The sequence below is a fragment of the Phyllopteryx taeniolatus genome, chromosome 19, assembly GCF_024500385.1.
Source record: "Phyllopteryx taeniolatus isolate TA_2022b chromosome 19, UOR_Ptae_1.2, whole genome shotgun sequence".
Lineage (NCBI taxonomy): Eukaryota > Metazoa > Chordata > Actinopteri > Syngnathiformes > Syngnathidae > Phyllopteryx > Phyllopteryx taeniolatus.
Genome location: NC_084520.1, coordinates 14,880,987 through 14,899,879, shown reverse-complemented (window position 1 = coordinate 14,899,879; position 18,893 = coordinate 14,880,987). Strand labels below are relative to the sequence as shown.

The 18,893-nt window shown below is 40.4% G+C and overlaps 2 protein-coding genes across 2 annotated transcripts; one reads left to right on the top strand and one right to left on the bottom strand.

The window, feature by feature from the left end:
• Positions 1 to 1,009: 1,009 nt before the first annotated feature.
• Positions 1,010 to 4,638, bottom strand: LOC133468977 (translational activator of cytochrome c oxidase 1). The gene is made up of 5 exons (XM_061755463.1): positions 4,024 to 4,638; positions 3,836 to 3,942; positions 3,266 to 3,399; positions 2,808 to 2,973; positions 1,010 to 2,611 (listed from the first exon to the last, which is right to left on the bottom strand). Exons 1-5 carry the CDS (start codon positions 4,235 to 4,237, stop codon positions 2,402 to 2,404), a joined length of 831 nt encoding a protein of 276 aa, XP_061611447.1. The 5' UTR covers positions 4,238 to 4,638; the 3' UTR covers positions 1,010 to 2,401.
• pth3r (parathyroid hormone 3 receptor) lies at positions 3,860 to 18,182 on the top strand. Its single transcript, XM_061755462.1, has 14 exons — positions 3,860 to 3,963; positions 5,974 to 6,176; positions 10,326 to 10,431; positions 12,581 to 12,691; positions 12,788 to 12,912; positions 13,043 to 13,134; positions 14,036 to 14,192; positions 14,414 to 14,567; positions 14,638 to 14,698; positions 14,760 to 14,826; positions 15,383 to 15,477; positions 15,543 to 15,684; positions 15,765 to 15,806; positions 16,573 to 18,182. The coding sequence occupies exons 2-14, from the start codon at positions 6,069 to 6,071 to the stop codon at positions 17,050 to 17,052; spliced, it is 1,740 nt and encodes a 579-aa protein (XP_061611446.1). The 5' UTR covers positions 3,860 to 3,963; positions 5,974 to 6,068; the 3' UTR covers positions 17,053 to 18,182.
• Positions 18,183 to 18,893: the final 711 nt, after the last annotated feature.

The window sequence follows — 18,893 nt, the reverse complement described above, 5'->3', positions numbered from 1 at the left end:
GTTGCAAATTGTTATTAATGTTAGGGTTTATGCTCGCGTACATGCTAGCTGTGTTAGCTGCTATGCTAACTGGTCAAGAACAAACTTAGCTATGTTAATTTTGATATTGTTTTTTTTTTTTTTCTGATAGTTTGAGTGGCCACCTCCAGCTCTGCTTCCTGTTGTCTCTTCAGTGCCACTGTCTCTAATCCGTGCATCATGGCTGGCTTCCCCACTGTTTTCTAAACTTTGCCCTTCATCCTCTCTCAGAGACTCTTCTGTCACATAACACACCTGACACCTTCCTCCACCCGTTCCAACCTGCTTGGACCCGTTTCTTCACTTCCTGACCACACTCACCATTGCTCTGGACGATTCGCCCCAAGTATTTAAAGTCCTCCACCCTTGCTATCTCTTCTCCCTGTAGCCTCACTCTTCCCCCACCACCGCTCTCATTCATGCACATATATTCTGTTTTACTTCTGCTAATCTTCATTCCTCTGCTTTCCAGCTCGAAGTATTCTTTCCATCTATCTAGCACACTACTGGCACAAGTCAACATATTTCCATCTCTATCCTTAATCACCCTAACTTGCTGCACATCCTGCCCATCTCTCGCCCTCTGTGTGGCCAACCTGTACAGATCCTTTTCTCCTTCTTTAGTGTCCAACCTGGCATACATGTCATCATTTGCCTCTTGTTTGGCCTTTGCCCTATGTCGCATCTCAATGTATTCCTTTCACGTCTCCTCGGTCCTCTCAGTGTCCCATTTCTTCTTAGCTAACCTTTTCCCTTGTATGATTTTCTGTACTGTGAGGTTCCACCACCAAGTCTCCTTCTCTCCTTTCCTGCCAGAAGATACATTAAGTACTCTCCTGCCTGCCTCTCTGATCACCTTGGCTGCAGTGGTCCAGTCTTCTTGAAGCTCCTCCTTCAGAGTATAATTACTACTATTTAAAATGTCTGTGATAAAAATAAATCTTTTAACAACATTATAAGACATCAACAAAAAATCATACCCCACAAAAACTGATTTAAGACTCATTTTATCTGTAACGCACATTTAACATGTAAAGAGGGAAGGATGAGGAAAAAAAAATGTAGAGGGTGCTCAAGAGCTTGGTATTTTAAAAAATATAAAGAAATCCCTTTTACTACAGCTTCATTTTGTCTTAGGACAACGCTAATTTACACAAGTCCATTTTTCTGTATTTTGTGCATGGATTATTTGAAATTTTATGAAGGGGGAAAGAAAATGTCCTCCAATTCTGGAAGGCCCCATAACGCACATACAGTAAAGTGCTCAATATGTTGCACGCATACTGCTAATGTGTCATCTTATTGACTGCAGTGTTGCCAGTACAAATATGTGAGTGGGAAATGACCTGCGAATGACATCGGTCCTTCAGTTTTGACCTTCAGTCATTTTTAGTGATGCATTTTCAAGAGGTTATTGTAGTTGTCCTACTAGTGAGAACAAAGAGCGTACTAACCGAGACCTTAAGCTGAAAAGAAAGAATATTGAATATATTGACAAATGGCTACATGGAAAGTTGTTCGAGCATTTTGTGGCGTTTTTGGTGTGGGTCCTGATAGTGTTCCAATGCATTTTTCTTTTGGAACAGTTCCTCTGTTATTCAGCCAAACACTCATTAGCCAAAGCCATGTCTAATAAAAAAGATATTGCTTTGGCACGATTTTGTGTCATCTTGGTGCCAAGGAACTATGTTGAAGTGAGGGGAGGTGCTCCACTTAATCAGGCCATGACTAAAGAGTGCTTTGCTACCATTTTGTGGCCTCTATAAGAAATGATAAACCTTTTTAGGTTGCGGTGTCAATTCCTCAAAATTTCCAGCCCTTCGCTTAACTGTACAGTATGACTGTGCAATTCTTTTCAGTGTTAGCAGGTTACAGGTGGCACGTCTTACATCAGTTAACCCCTGGAACTGAACCATCACATCAACAAAATATTATTTATGCCACACTGAGGCCCATACAGAACATATTTAAAAATATGATGCAATGAGAGAACAAATGTTTATGTAATAAGCGCATTTTCCGGTTGAATGTTAAATAGGGCTTTTAATATCAGTTTCTCTGAGGTTTTATGTTTTTTCCCCCCGCAGAGTTAAATGATAAGCTGGATCAAATGAGCCACTGAGAACTAGAGTGGACTAACTCCATTAGGCCACTCTAGTTCTCAGTGGCTCACATGTTCTTGCAGGTTCATACATGGTCTGTGTGTTGTTCATGTTCTCGCACGAGGAGTCACAATGGCAGCTTTTCCAAGAGAAAGTTGTTCAAGGTTGCCGTTCGACTGTTTAATGGGCTTTATTTCCAGGAAAGCGGCTCTTGACCTCTCTGTGTTCAGGTATTACACACGATCAATATCCAGAAGTGTCCACAGTGTCCAGAAATCCTCTCAGCTCTGAGCCTGGATGTTGTCCCAGATGCGAAGCACGTCCGGGCAGTCACTGAGGGCTTCGATGAGCACGTAAGCCGCCTCCAGCTGCTCCTGGTCCAGAGGCAACAGGGTGCGAGGGACAAACTCGGAGCCGGCCGACGTCACCTTCATCCCAAGCTGCTCCAGGGATGTCCGTACCTTCCACATGTCCGCGTTGTCACAAATAAACTGGGGGGGGGAAGATGACTGTTAGTTTAAGGCATAGGGTATTTTGACAAAGTAAATACAGATATCAGTTTTCAAATATAAGGAGAAAAAGTAAAGACTTGTCAGAAAAACACTCGAGGACAGATTTGAAAAATCTACAGCAACAAAGTATTTGTATTTTGTGTGATAAAACATGGCGCAGTTGTTTGTGTCAGACCTGCAGGAGGGGCGCATCGTCGTCCTCGTCCTCCGTCTCCGCGACGTCCTCCGCTCCGGACTCGATGGCCAGCTCCAGCGCTCGCTCGGATGTGACGCTCTGACCCGGCACGACCACCACACCCCTTCTGGTGAAGTTATGGCGGGCGCCCTCTGACAACATCCCCCTGTGGACGGATACAGAATCACACCTTGTTGATGCAGGTACCAGTTACGGAATTAGTTCTCATCTTAGGCTGGATTTACACTCCAATTCAGTTTTAGTTAACTCTGTTAAAAGTAGTGCTTTGTTACCATCTTGTGGCATCTATAGGCAATTATAAATCTTTTTAGCAGTACTTCAATTGTACATGGAAATAGACCGTCCCAAAAGGATCAGATTTAGGCATTCAATTGCAATTGGGCACGTTGGCCTGCAGTGTGTGGCATTCTGATAAAATGTGTTTTGGCTGGTCTGACCCGTTTTTACTGAGGACGCGCCGGACGTCCTGCTGGCTGCGTCCGCTGTTATCGGTCAGGACTTCAATGAGCAGAAGGCATCCACCAGGTCCCCGAGCTTCAAACATGTGCCGCGACGCCGGCTTGGCCTTTTCCTGTCGATGAAGCACATTTGAAAAGGTTGTTTTCTGAAGCGTTGTTGTGTGACTACAGAGTCAAATGTTCACGTGCGGCACATTCGCACTTGGTTTTGGCAAGTCCTCAAATTTAATTGCTGTAGTAAATTGGGACAAGATCATCATTATTTTAGTACTTTTAATTATGTTTTTGTTTGGTGGTGTGCCATTAGATTGTTCTAATGTAAAATGTCCCTTGGCTTTACGATGCTGAACACGACAACCCTGCCACAAAAACTCACAAAGTAGTACGCCATGGAAAGTTACAAAAACATTTTTGTTTTGTTCTGTACTTCTACTTCAGTACAGAGAGTGTGAGTACTTTTGCCACCTCTGCCCTCGCCTTTATGAGGATAAGTGTACGGCAATTGGATGGCTTGGATTGATTCATGATGACCCATGATTGTTGACGCACCGCATTCTTGATTGCGGTCTCGATGGATGCTTTTGGTATGTTCTTGTTTCTGCACTGCTCCAGGAGTTGGGCTAAATTGATGTTCATGTCTGGATTGGATCCACCCTCTGCAAAGGACAATTACTCAGGTAAATAGAGACAAAGCTATTTTTTTTTTCTTTTGTCAGAATCAGTTCATTTGTGCTCACCTTTCACAGCAATCTTTATCATCATGACAAACTTGGCAATCATACGCCCCCTCGCCTCATCTTTAGGTCCTTTAATGTGTTTCACTTTGGACCACTTGTTGTGACCCGCGCACATGGCGGGGCTGAGGTGCACACCCCGAACAGGTGGACTCCTCCACACCCGATTCATGGGTCGCATGGTCCGGAGAGCGCCGAGCACCACCCGCCCGGCCATGCCCTTCACGCACACACAAACTCTACACGGTTGTTAACGACACCAGTCACGTTGCGCTAACGTGTCGCCCAAACGCGCTGTCGTCTTCCCAAGGCTAACATTTCCATACAAAATGCATAGCAGAAGACTGCTTAGTGTTCAAAAACTTACAAGTTCGACACTAGAATGCGTGTAGCGTAACCACGTCCTTGTTGAGAACCCGCTACTTCCGGGTTCTGCTGACCACTACCGGGCTTCCGTAGTACCAAATACTTGTTCAACTATTGGTTATTTTCCTTTTACAAAAATAGTTGAATTTCCGTTTTTTGTGTGTGTTTTTGCTTTTGACCGTAAATATGGACATACGCCGCCACAAAAGACCAAGAATTCCAAGTCATTCGTCTACCGCAGCACGCAAACTCCACCTACTTCCTGGTTCTCCACCAATCACCCGCCAGTCAACCCTGCGGTGCCCTCATGTACCTGAATTTTTTTAAACGGAATTTTTTTTCAATTACCCTTACTATTTCCTTACATCTTATCATTTTAAATGTATACTTTTTATTCTGTTCTTTATTAACTCTCGTTCTACGTGGATCACAGAAACGTGGCTTCTCTTTCTAAATATTACACAGTTTTTAGTGTATCATTCTTTGATAACTTCTAAATATGGTACACTGGCCCGCTTGTAATCTCTGTGTTTATTATTATTCTACACCAGCGCAAGAAATACATAATTTCATCTCATTCATCTACCTCAATTTTACTTCCTGGTTCTCCACCAATCAGCCGTCACTCTCTCACGTGGACCTCCGGAATTTAGAAACGCAGCACTGAACATTTAATTACCCCTAACTACTACTGTACTTTCACAACATGAACTCGTTATTATAAGTGTAAACTTGGACTTTTTTTTATTTTTAATTCAGCAGTATTATTGACTTTTGTGGATCTCAGAAATGCTGTGGCTTTTTTTTAATGAATCCCCTTTTTGGAGGGCTCAACATGTGCGAAAATTGGCAACTATGCAAGACTGGTGACAATGCATGTGTTTTGTGGGGTCCAACATAAAAACACCAAACTCACTCAGTTTCGCCTCTTGAAAGTTTGACAAACTTCGCCCCCGGACACCAGTTTCACCATCCTCATGAAATCTGATGGAAATATATATAATAACACGATGCACAAAATAGGCTGAAGAACCCATGTATTATATTGAACAAGAAGTCAGCCATTTTGGGCTAATTCAATGAACTCCTACTAGTGAATTTACCCAACAGAGCCATAATCTGAAACCAGGTATACTAGACAGGTGGGCGACAAAACTTTTTTTTTTTTTTTTTTTTTGTCTCCGCCATGTAACGTGTCATAAGGTTTGATGATCTTTTCGAGCATTTGATAGGAAAAAGGATGCAAGGGCCCATTCATATGTGCTGGCAGCTTTAATTGCCTTGATAATGTCCTCATTTACAGAGTGCCTGATATACTTTCCACGACGATGACCACCTAACATCCCCCTCTGCCCTTTACCCTAACACTCCCCCCCCCAAAAAAAACTGCAGGAGGAGGCATCCTCCTATTGCTTTCCTCTCTCTCCTCCCCACAAGGTAGCACGTTACTTTTGCCCTTTCTCCTTCTCGTTCTCCCTCATTGTGTCCACTGAACCTCGCACGGCAACGTCACAATCTGAACAATCATGCTGGACGAAAGAGACCCTGAACTCAAATTTTTTTTGTTTTTGTTTTGCTAATTGACAGATGACACAAAAACACTGTGAAGAGGAAAGGGGCCTAGGTGGGAGTTTGGGGATGAGAGTTCCAGGGATGAGCGGACATGAGGTTTTGTGTGGAAAATGGTACGACGCCCTTCTGAATTTGCCAGAGTGAAAACCGTGATGTCGCCTGCGCTTGGACTTGCTCTTTTGGCTCTTCTTCACAGCGTAATAACTGTGACCGCACTGGTAAGCGCGCTCAGCCTTGTTATGCTTTGGGCGATTGACATAATTGATTATACTGTACCATTGAGCGTGCGAGCTAAACAATTCCAAAGTCCAGTCAAGGTTCACGGCTTTATTTTGTATACAAATTAATTTTCTGGAGGCTTTCAAAATAAAGTTAGACATTTGCATACAGTTACCTTTGTATATTAATATTTACACATGTTATCAGAAGATATTTGAAATACAGAAACAGATATGCAGGGAACATACCGGTGTGAAATTTATTGTTTTTAAAGTTCAGCCATTGTAATTTCAGCCCTAAACTCTGTTAAAAAAAAAAAAAAAAAAAAAAGTTTATGAAATAAATATCGTCTCACAGTGGGACAGTGGCAGATTAATGTAAAAAATACCACTCCCAATTGCAGGTCAAATATGTCACAGAGCTGTGTGAACTTTTTCCTTTTTCAAGAAGCATGGTGGCCTTTCAGCAGCGATATGAAAAAGCAATGGAAGACATATTGTAGATTTCTGTATATGTTGAAATGAATTTTCTAAAATCCAAAGCAAAACAAACTGGCCCCTTACTAGAGTGCAGACCTCAGGGAGGTGATAAAATCGCTTCACATTACAATATATAACATACACTTGTGGCTTGAGATACTAATTTAATTTGTTCCGTGACCATCCTTGTAACTCAAAGCATTTGTTTCTCAAATCAGCTTTCACCATTGAAATGAATGCAAATGTCATTAATCCATTTCAGCCTCCCCGAAAAACCTAACAAATGTTTTTTTGTGTTTTAGGAAACTAGCACTCTATCATATTTACTTTCTAAAAAAAAATAGTAATGACATAACTACATAGAATTTAAAGAGTTAAACAATTTGTGCTTCATGATTAATTTGTCGCGGCTCTGTTATTTGGCCACCGGGGGCAGTATAATACAGTCATGCACACACGAACAAAGAAGAGTTTTACAACATTTACACAAGTGACTCGGTAAACTGCAGTAGTATTACTCGCTTTTCACAGAGAATAAAGAATATATTCCTTGACTATTGTTATTTTGTCTGTCTCCACGTGTTGATACACCGTTTGTGTTCAAATATGGATTGCTATTTGTCAGCCCGTGTATGGCGATTTGCATTGCGTGTTAGCATTAAGCTAGTGGAAGGCAAACTTGTGTGGCTGCTTTAAGTACACAACTCAAGTGTTTTTGTTCTGTTTAATTTGACAGTAAACTCATCGTTTGCGTGTTGTTGTTGTTGTTTTTTTGGCGTAAGCGTCAATCTTGTGACTGCCACGCGACAAAGTCAGCATTTCATCAGTTAGCCTGCAATCTCCAGCGTCGGATGATTGCCTGGAGTATGCTTTCCTTCACACATCTCCATTAGCGCTGACAGCCCGGGCACCTTTCACCTTCCTGAAGTTCATCTCGGCGGGCTCGATGGCAAACGTCTGCGCCCGACGGCCGGCTGCTCGCCCGGCCTGAAAAATGAGCAGTTAAACAGTGAATGCAATTATGACACCAGGGCAAAGTGCTGCTGCAGACTTAATTGTTTTTTTTTGTTTTTTTTCATGCCATGTTGTCCTTTAGCACAGATGCATTGTCCTTATTGTTATGCAAATGTCGAACGAGGCGATAGTTACGCAATCAATTCCAATTTTACTGATTTCCTTTATTGAATTAAAACTGGAAATACAGGGGAACCTGCCAAGTGGAAAACTCCTCACATCTTACAATCTAGCATTCAAACTGTCAATAATTCATCTCAATAATGAATCGTACAAGTGTGTTTTAATTTTTCTTAGATTTTGTGTGTGTGTGTGTGTGTTTTCGCCACAGAAGGGTATCAATTGATGATAACCGTTGCGACAAAAATGGAACTTTAGACATCGGGAAAGATCTGGCTGCCCAGTAAAGAACAAATATTGAATCATTAGATTTTACAAGGCTTTTTTAATTCCAGCACAATCAAAAAGCAACATTTAATTGAAAAAAAAGTGTCAAATATTTTTTCTTATAAAATTACATTTTTCTTATAACGTTTTACATTATTTCTTGAAAAATAGAACAACTCATGAAAGTATTTTTCCCAAAATATTCCTGTAAAATGATAAAAAAAAAATATCTAACAAATATTATTTTTCAATTATTTTCAAGTTACACATTTTCTTCACATGAAATAAATATAATCTCGTGAATTTTTTTTCTTGCAAACAAACTTCTGGTCAAATAACAAAATGAATCTTGTAAAATAAAAACAAAATCAAAAAGTGGCCCTTGTATCTTTCCATTTTTCTGTATGCGGCCCTCGGAGGACAACGTTTAGCATCCCTCATCTACAGTACACAGACAAATTAGAAGTCAAACAGCGCTTTGACGCTTCCTCTGTATCTAACGCACGCAACGCAGAAGAATGCTTCTTCCAGGAATCGCCACATGAGACTCACTACCGATATTCCATTTCTCAATATGTCTGTATTGACTTGGGCTGAGCGTTCCCTTTCTAAAAACAAATGCTACCCGGTCAACATTCCGAGTGAAATCCAAATTCACCTACCGGCAGTTTATTTTAATGGAACGTTTCATGAAATGTGTCTGTTGGGCTTCTTGACCGTTTTTTTTTTTTTTTTTTTTACATTGCAGTGACGTCGGACAATGTTGGATCCTTTGTTTAAATACACTATTGAGATATTTAGAGACAAAATAAGAGATTTTATGGTGACCTCTCGCTGGTGGCTATGCAAACATCGAAACCTGTGAAGCAACAACATCACAGACCATAAAAAAAAAGAAAAAAATTGAAATTGTTGCAACACTTTTATATGAGACGTCATAAGTGCATATGCGGTAGTCCTTTATGTTTTCTTTCTCGCTCTGTTTTCGGCTCTCGTTGATTTTCGCGGCTCCGTCGTGAGACGCGCCCAAGAGCACAAAGGCCGCACTTGTGTGGGGCACCGGTCAGCTGTCCCGCCGCGTGCCCCGCATGCTCGGAGGTTAAGGGCTCATCCGGCCCCGGGTGGCGGGAAGCTAAGGGGTTGGCGGCGCATCATCACATACCGCGTCCTCGCTCAAATATTTCACAACACCTTGAGGCAGCGCGTCAAAATCCTCCGCAACAGTTGACAGATTGTCCGAGTTGGTCAAAGATGGCGCGTGAGATGCAATCTCTGCTGGCGTCGTCAGTGGTCAGTGGTGGGAAGTTACTTTTGTAGATTTTTCGGATACCTGTACATTTGAAAACATGTACAGTGGATATACAAAGTGTGCACACCCCTGTTCAAATGCCAAAAATGAGACCAAGAAAAAAACATTTCAAAGCCTTTTCCACCATGAATGTCCTATAACCTGTACAACTCAGTTGATCTTTTCAAGAGGAGAAGTAAAAATAAACAATGCTGATAAAGTCTGCACACCCTCATCACTTGGATGCAGCTGTGTTCAGAGTTAACCAGTCACACTGAAACTCACAAAATGTCCCAAACGCAATTGAGAAAATGTTTTGTGGTCCGATGAATCCAAGGTTGATCTTTTTTTGTCCGTAATTCCAAAAGGTATGTTTTGACGCAAACACAACACTGCTCGCCCCCCCCCCCCCAAAAAAAACATCACAGCAGCATCTTGCTCTGAGGCTGTTTTTCTTCAGACAGAACTGGGACCTTCGAGAAGTTGGAACAAATTATGGTTGCAGGAAAAGAAGTTAGTTGGGATATTATGAAAATACGGTCAAAATCGTATGAGAAAAACTAAATCTATACATTAGTGTCATACTGTTTACTGTATATTATATAATATTGTACCAGAGAATAAAGACAGAATGTTATGAGAAGAGCTGGAATATGACAAAAATAAAGTAAAAGAAAAGTGGTGGTCCTAGCTTGAATGGCGCCTTGTGCAACAGCCCTACTATGACCCCCCCCCCCCCAACACAGATACACACTCACTCACACACACACAAATTCCCTGAATTCCCCTTACAAATGCCAATGATTTTACACGTCATGCCAAAAGGGAACCATTTCATGTAGCATTTTTTGGGGGGCAGGGTAAAAAAATCGGCCCTGTGCAGCCGCACATATCGCACATGCCAGAACCCGCCACTGGTACGGTAATATACGTTCTCATCGTGTCGGCACAATCTAACAGCCAATGAATCAACATGACAGGTGGACTCCGATGATGTCATCACGCGTGACGAGCAGATCTTCGTGCTGATCGGCGCTCACGCCAAGTGTGAAAAGAGCATCAAGTCGCAAATGGCCCTCGTGCAAGGTCTGTTTGTACTTTGTCATCATTGCCTTTATCTTTCATTATGATGGTCATTTGAGTTTTTAATTTCGAAATGCAAATGACTGAAATGCGTCCACTGGTTTTATTTATTTAGAAATATATTCTTAGGTCGAGAAAACCGAACGCATAATTGGAAACGGCTATTATTGCAGCCAGGATTTATCGGAGCTCTGATATGAGACAAGTGTGAACCCGGGTCATTTCCTGCAGGCCAATGGAAGCTGAGACAAAGGCCGAGCATTTCTCATTCCCACTGTGACGCAAATGCAGATGAGCCGAAAGATTGCCGCAACGGCTTCGTTGGAGGAATAATCGAGATGCGGCACCGCCTGACTAATCAATGAAATAAGGAACAACAGCGTCAATTGAAACAGAATTATTTTTTTTCATTACAGCTCTTGTACTGGACGTCTTGAGCTTACAGTATTTATATGCGACACCGCTATGTACAGTCATGGAAAAAAAGAGTCAACGCAATGCAAATCTAAAGATCATTTTTAAATAGTTTGGGATAAAACAAGAATTCCTGTTTTTATTGAAATTTTATTTCATGTTTCCTTTCGTATTATATTTTATTATATTTTTATTTCAAAGTTCATTTCATATTTTGTTTTATTATAACTTTATTTATAGTGAGTAATTATATTACTTGAATACGAATCTAGAGAGATGTTTTAAACAGCTTGGGATATCACAATATGTTTTTGTTTTATATTTCATTTGATTTCATATTATATATCATTCCTATTTTTAAAAAATCATATTTGAGTTGATATTTTATTATATTTATAGTGAGTACCGTAATCCAAAGTTGACCTAAACATTCTGGAAAACCCTTCTACCTATGTATAATGCATTTTTACAATGCATGGTTTTGCTTCTACCCAGATGATCAAAACATGACAAAATACAGATAATACTATCTGTATTTTGTTAGTTTTTTTAAATAATTATTCTGAAGTTAAGCACTTTATTTGAACACATAATACTTTCTTTTTATTTACTTGCTCTTATTTTGAAATTCACAGCCCTACTTTTACACTATTTAGTAAATGAGAAAACCCACAGTTGTGCTCATATGTTTGATTACCCGGGCAGAATTTATAAGATGGGTACAATTCTTTAGAGAAAATGAAGGTCGAAACACATTTAGTTTTATTTTACTGGGATTCAAATTCAACTGTCAAGCATTTCAGAAAAGCATTGTCATTAAACAAAACATATCAATAAAGATATTAGTCATCAGTCGTATTTAAAAAATAAAATAAAATAAAATAAAATTTCATAAATTCTGCCAGGGTATATAAATTGATTAGCACAACTGTACATATTATGCAGTCATACGTACCCCTGTCATATTGGAATGAAAGTGTAGGCCACACCTTTTTCATAGCTTCTAGGTGGCGCTGGCATATTAGAATGAAAGTGTACACCTTTCTCATAACCTCTAGGTGGTAGTGGCATATTAAAATGAAAGTGTACCGCTTTTTCATGACCTCTAGAAGGCGGCATACGTTTATAAAATGGGAAAGTTTTTTGAATATCCCCCTATATGTACCTATGTATAATGCGCACCATTGATTTTTGACATTTGGGGGGGGGGGTGCGCATTATACACGAGAAATTACGGTAATTATGTGAAATACAGTAAAAATCTAAAGATATTTTTTAAACTGTTTAGCAGAGTTCCTGATTTTAGTTAATTTCAGGTTAAAATTGTAGTATTTTGTTTTCCATTTCAAATATAATTTTTATGTTCAAAGTTTATTCATGGTCACTAATTATATGACTGAAAGCACAAATGTGAAGATAATTTTAAAATGTTGGGTTATTAAAATGGAGTTGCTGTTTTAATTGAATTTTATTTTATTTTACATTTCATATTTCACATTTAATTTCATACTGAATTTTATTTAGTTAGATTTTATTAATAGTGATTAATTATGTGAAATATAATACAAATCCAAAGATCATTTTTAAACAGTTTGGTAGGTAACAATAGAGTACCTATTTTATTTTTATTGTAGTCATTGCGGAAACAATCTAAATGTAAACATGCTGATTATTTTTCAATTATTTTGGATCTGTTTTCTTTTTTCATTTGATGTCGTTTTTGTGCGGCGGCGTGCAGAAGGCGACTGCCTGCCCGAGTGGGACGGCATCATCTGCTGGCCGAGGAGCGGGTCCGGCCAGCTGGTGTCAGTTCTGTGTCCCGAGTACATCTACGACTTCAACCACGCCGGTAGGAGAGCGCGTTATATGTACTACAGTATAATCAACACATGACATCACTTGGCGCAGTGCACGAGACGCTTCGACATTGTGTTGGCGTTCCCAGGTCGGGCGTACCGCCACTGTGATGCGTCCGGTAACTGGGAGCAAGTGTCCGTCATCAACCGGACGTGGGCGAACTACAGCGAGTGCACCGCTTACTTGTCAGCCAATTACAGGAGCCAAGAAGAGGTACGTCAAGGTGTACCATGCATATAGAATAAAACTGCACTTTTGATTGACACTGTCGGGGGATTTATGGAATATGTTTGTTTTTGGGGTTGTCGCTTCAGTGTATATGTTTGTCTTTGTCACTTAAAAGGTGTTTGAAAGACTGCACCTCATGTACACCGTTGGATACTCCATCTCTCTGGCGTCTCTCCTGGTGGCCGTCTTCATCCTCTGCTACTTCAAGTAAGATACAGCCGACATGCGTATTTGTCATCAAAGGACCGTTGAAAACTGTTCCGGTTTTTTGGATGTCAAAGTGAAAGTCGGCTACGGCAAGTCTCAACTTGGGTATGAAACAAGCAAACGCTATTCAGTTTCGCACTAAAAGCTTGGAATGATCTTAACTCTTATACTACAAATGAGTTCCAGGGCTACACTTAAAAAGAAGAAGGAAAAAAAAAACACTGCAAGAGTAAAAAATGTATGCATGTAAAAATATTTTAAAAAAACTTTTTTTTTAATTTTTATATTTTCACGAAAAAAGAAAAAGGTCATACATTTTTTTGAATTTTTAAAATATTTTTGAGAAAAAACATTTTCAAGAAAAAAACGTATTATTTCAAGGAATAGGTTTCTGTATGACATTTTTTCAAAAGACAGAGAAAGGTGTCTTTAAAAAAGAGCCATACATAAAAATACAAAAAATAAAAAAATTATATAACGTTATTCAAGAAAAAAGCTGCTGTTTACCCTTTGAGGAAAAGCTGGATATTTTTGAGAGAAAAGACAATGAAAAAGAAAAATCCCCATTTTTTTATTTTAAAAAGTTTATTTTTAATTTAAAAACTAACACAATACTTATTATTACCAACAAATTAATATATTTTCCAGAAAATATAGACTGAGAAACATTTTTTTGTATATTTTTTAATGCAAATAAATAAGAAAAAGTTATATTTTTGAGAAAGAAAGTCAGATTTTGGGGGGAAAAAAAAGTCATTTGTAAAGATAAAACTGACTGTATCTTTTTTAGAAAATATTTTTCAGGGAAAAGGACATATTTTTGAGAAAAACATTTTCTTTTCAAAAAGAAGTCCTTTAATTTTGAGGTAAAAGACTTAATAGACGTCACCCCTCTCCTCAGGCGCCTCCACTGCACGCGCAACTACATCCACGTGCACCTGTTCACTTCCTTCATATGCCGAGCGGTCAGTATCTTCGTGAAGGACGCCGTGCTCTACTCGGTGTCTGCCGATGGTGCCGAAGGAGAACCCGTGCTTGCGGGACAGAAGCAGCACATGGTAAAATAATACTGCATATCGTATTTGGCCATGTTCACATCATGGTATCTTTATTGGAAGTATTTCTGTGTCATCTGAGTTTGAGTTTCTGAATTTTGATTTCTAACTTTGAATAGGACTTTTAAAAAAAATGGAATTCGAATTCAGTATCTGGGACTGTTGTTTTAGGCTTTTGTTGTATTAAAATCCTTCACCTTCTCTTTGTGTCTGCGAGTGTTCAGGCTGGCTGCAAAGTGGCCGTCACGTTTTTCCTCTACTTCCTGGCAACCAATCATTACTGGATCTTGGTGGAGGGCCTTTATCTACACAGCCTCATCTTCATGGCCTTCCTCTCCGACAAGAACTACCTGTGGGCCCTCACCGTCATGGGTTGGGGTAAGCTTCCTCGTAAACGAGACGGGGTCTCACGCAGTACACCGATTTATGACCGTTATTCTAATTTTAGGTGTTCCCGCGTTGTTTGTGTCCATTTGGGTCAGCGTGCGGGCGTCACTGGCAAACACACAGTGAGTCAACAGAATGGCAGGAATTGAAATACAATTTGAGATAACGCGTTTATTTTCGTAGATGTTGGGACATCAGTGCTGGAAACCTGAAGTGGATTTATCAAGTTCCCATTCTGGCAGCCATTGTTGTAAGGAAAATACACTCAGCGGCCACTTCATTGGGTACACTTGCACGAGCCAATACTGAAACCGCAATAAGAAACATATTGCGAAATCAATCTTCCATCCATTTTATATACTGTACTGCTTATCCCCCACTTGGGTTACAGGCGAACTGGAACCGATGTGTAATAAAAAAACATTTTTAAAAAATGCTACAAGCAATAATAAATGCCTGTAGATAAAAATACAAGTAACAAGCAGAGTGTAGCTCATTGTAATAGTGTAAAAGTAGAGTTTCTTCTCACCAAAAGTATTCAACGAAAAATAAAAAAGCATGTTGCTTCAAAACTACTCTGACAGGTACAATTTATTCAAATACTTCCTCATGTAAAAGTAAAGGAGTATGTGTGCCTCGTTACTACCCACCACTGATCATAATCTTAATAATAACCTAGATTTATAAAGCATTATAATGGTCGTAAATGCAAAATATCAACAGATTGCGTAGCTAATGAAGTGGCCAGTGAAAATAGAATTGATTTATGAGCGAACCATATTTAATGCTCGTTTCTCCTCCTGCAGGTGAATTTCCTGCTCTTTGTCAACATCATACGTGTGTTGGCCTCCAAATTATGGGAGACCAAAACTGGGAAACTGGATCCTCGGCAACAATACCGGTAGTAGAATCTTCTTAAGTTTTAACCTCCCCAGCAACATGTTACATGTGAACTTTACCCTGCAGGAAGCTTCTCAAGTCCACACTGGTGCTCATGCCCTTGTTTGGGGTCCACTACATGGTCTTCATGGCGCTTCCTTACACCGAAGTATCCGGGCTGCTGTGGCAGGTGCAGATGCACTACGAGATGTTCTTCAACTCATCGCAGGTCAGACAGAATCCATGTGTCACACTTCGCTGCAATGACCGAGGTGATTTGCGATCTGATTCTCAATTTGATTGTTTTAGGGCTTTTTTGTGGCTTTCATCTACTGCTTCTGCAATGGCGAGGTAATGTTGTGGTGATTACAGGGCAATATCAACTCCGATTAACAGATTTGGAGGACTCGAGTCATACGACACGACTCGAGAGGCTAACAACTATTCTCATCCGCTGCAGCAAACGGGCGAGTGGAAATTAGTTGGCCAATTGGAAGACGAGATGCCCAAAACACGTGATTAGCTCTTAGTCGACTTCAATATTTAAACGTCGATGCGGAGTAGTCAAGCTGACTCGTTGACTAGTCGACTAATCGGTTCAACTCCTATTCAGAAGACAGCCACGAACCCCAGTTAGAAGTGGGTGTGCACACTTTTGCAACCACATTATCTCAGTTGCATTACTTTTTCTTCCCCACTTAAAAATATATCTTGTTTTTTTTCCAATTGAGTTGTACAGGTTATAGCTTATTGGAATGATTTATCTTGCGTTCATATTTTTTAGTGCACAAAACCTGGCATTTGAACAGGGGTGTGTAGAGTTTTTAGACCCAATGTATATGTTGTTACTGAGCGACACTGTATTACACGACTCATGACTTGCTCAACCCAAGTGAGGACTTGACAGGTTGACCAGCTGGAAATTTAGTGGGGACTCGACTTGACTTGCTTGATATTTGCAACAGAAACTTGCAACTTGCTTGAAATTTGAAGCTTAGGACTTGACATTGACTTATGACTCGCACATTTGTGAGCTACTCCCACCTCTGCTGATTGTTAGATATTCCTTTTTTTTTTTCTTTCCTTCCATATTTGCTCATTTACGTCCCGCTTCCAGGTGCAGGCAGAGGTGAAGAAGGCGTGGCTAAGGAGAAGTCTAGCACTGGACCTCAAACAAAAAGCCAGGATTACCAGCAGCAACGGCGGAGGCAGCTGTTACTACGGCGGCATGATGTCCCACGCCACCACGACGCACAGCGTCTGCATGTCCGCCGCCAATCACAGGGCGTTTCCCCTCGCCGGAGGGATGGTCGGCTACGCCGGCGGCGCGTGTGGGGGGTCGGGGCTCAGGCTGCCCCGCCAGGCCGCCCTCCATCCGCAGAGCAGTCTGCCGAGATGCACGGCCAGTGAATGCGAGAGCTCAGCGATGGCGGCAAGGAGGTCGGGAGGGGCCGGGCCCGGGCCCGGGGGGGTCTTTGCGAGGCATGCGAAAGGTAGCAAGAAACACGATGAGGCTAAAAGTTCTCCGGCAGAGACGCCCGGGGAAGGTGATCCGGACACTTCTTTGTCTGTAAAAGAGCTAGAGACTGTCTTGTAAATATCTTTGAATTATTTTAATATTATTTGGTCAACTTCTTACTTGTACATTCTGTACTGGACAAGCACAGTCGACACACCTGCACAATCTAATAACAACTCATACATTGTTGCCTTGAGAGTGCAAGTGTCCTGACAATTTCTCGATACGAGCCGTCGTTAAGACGATTTTTGACTTGCGAGCAAACATTTGAGATACGAGCGCTGTATGCAACAGTGAATGCAACTCAAATCACTTCACAACGGGCAGCAGTTTGGCAGACAGTGAGCAATTCTTCAATTTAAAACAACCACATAGCTTTGCTTTAGTCCGCTTACCTTAATGCTAACAATGCAAAATTCTTTAACCTCTCCAATCAGCGACTAATAGTACTGCGCCTGCCTGAACAATTGTGACCATCACCTTCACGTATAGCCATATGTCTGTATTATATTGCCCCCTGGTGGCCAAGGGGCGCACACCAGAAGGAGCATCACAATGTCCATTGTATCGAAGCAAAAATAAACTGTGTGAAGAAGAAGTTTTATTCTTCACATTCTATTTAATTATTTAATTACTGTATGTTTCTATGAAGAGCAACATTCATAGTTTTGCTACAAACAAAAAAAAAATTTGGGGTGGTATGGAACGGATTATTTCCATTCATTTCAATGGGGAAAGATGATTTGAGATACAGGTGTTTTGAGTTACAGGCATGGTCATGGTAGGGATTAAACTCATGTCTCAAGGCACCACTCTACAATATAAAAACAAATAAATACAAAAAAAGTGAAAATGGAACCGCAAAGAAATGGGGAAAATAAAGTAAACAGTTTGGATTGCCAGAGAACTATTCATTTGACTTTTATTATTCATACAATTTGTAGTGACTAAAGGCACTCTTGTATTGACTTAATAGATTGTGCAGATGTACGTAATGATGTGGACACTTTCTCTCGTATCTGCTGCATAGCTGCTCAAGTTGTTGATATGCAAAGACGGCTTTGGTGAGGTGCACTTATTTGTGTGTGGAAAAATACAGCATTGTCTCGCTCCAATTTTGATTTATTTCTGTTTAAATTGTATGCTTTGTCCAGCCACATTGAGTGTACCAGTGGTTTGCAAACTTTTAACACGAAAAACATCCAAAACTAAACAGCTTTTATTTTTTTTAAAAGTATGTTTAATATTATTGTAAGCCACTGTAACATTATTCAGTTTGAATATTAAATATAGGAAAAAATTGTACTTAAATAATACTTACATTAAAGTGTATTGCCCACAAAAGTAAAAAAAAAAATGTTTAAAAACTTCTTAAAGATGAATTGAAAACGTTTTGAACTTCAAAGTTAAATACAACTGAACTGTATTTTGGCAGTGATTCGCGAACCAGTAGAACACTGAAACCACACTTTAAGAATGACTGAAACGTCTCAATATTGAACCTAAACTACACTTCTATGTTCCAATTCCAATGTAACAAGACCAAAAGTAAACACGTCTGCTTTGGGTTACCAAGGTTACTCACTAAATGCGATCATTCCTTCCTAACAGTCGGCTGTGGTCAGACACGTCTAGACGGGTTGGGCGCTCCACTGCAGCCTTGTCGTTATTCTCTATTTATTCATCAGTCCTGACAGGCCCCCAGGGGCCCACGCGGATGCCCTCATTTTCCTCGGAGCCACACACCTTTCCACTTTATCGTCTCGCGACACCGTCCTGAATTTCACACAGGTCACTCAGAGCCTGACTCGCACAACAAACAGTACCTGAACCCGCACCAGCATTCGCGCGTATGTTCTATTTTTATACAATAGTCAGAACGTCAGCTCAAGCTGCTCAAGCTATCATCTATTTTCTCG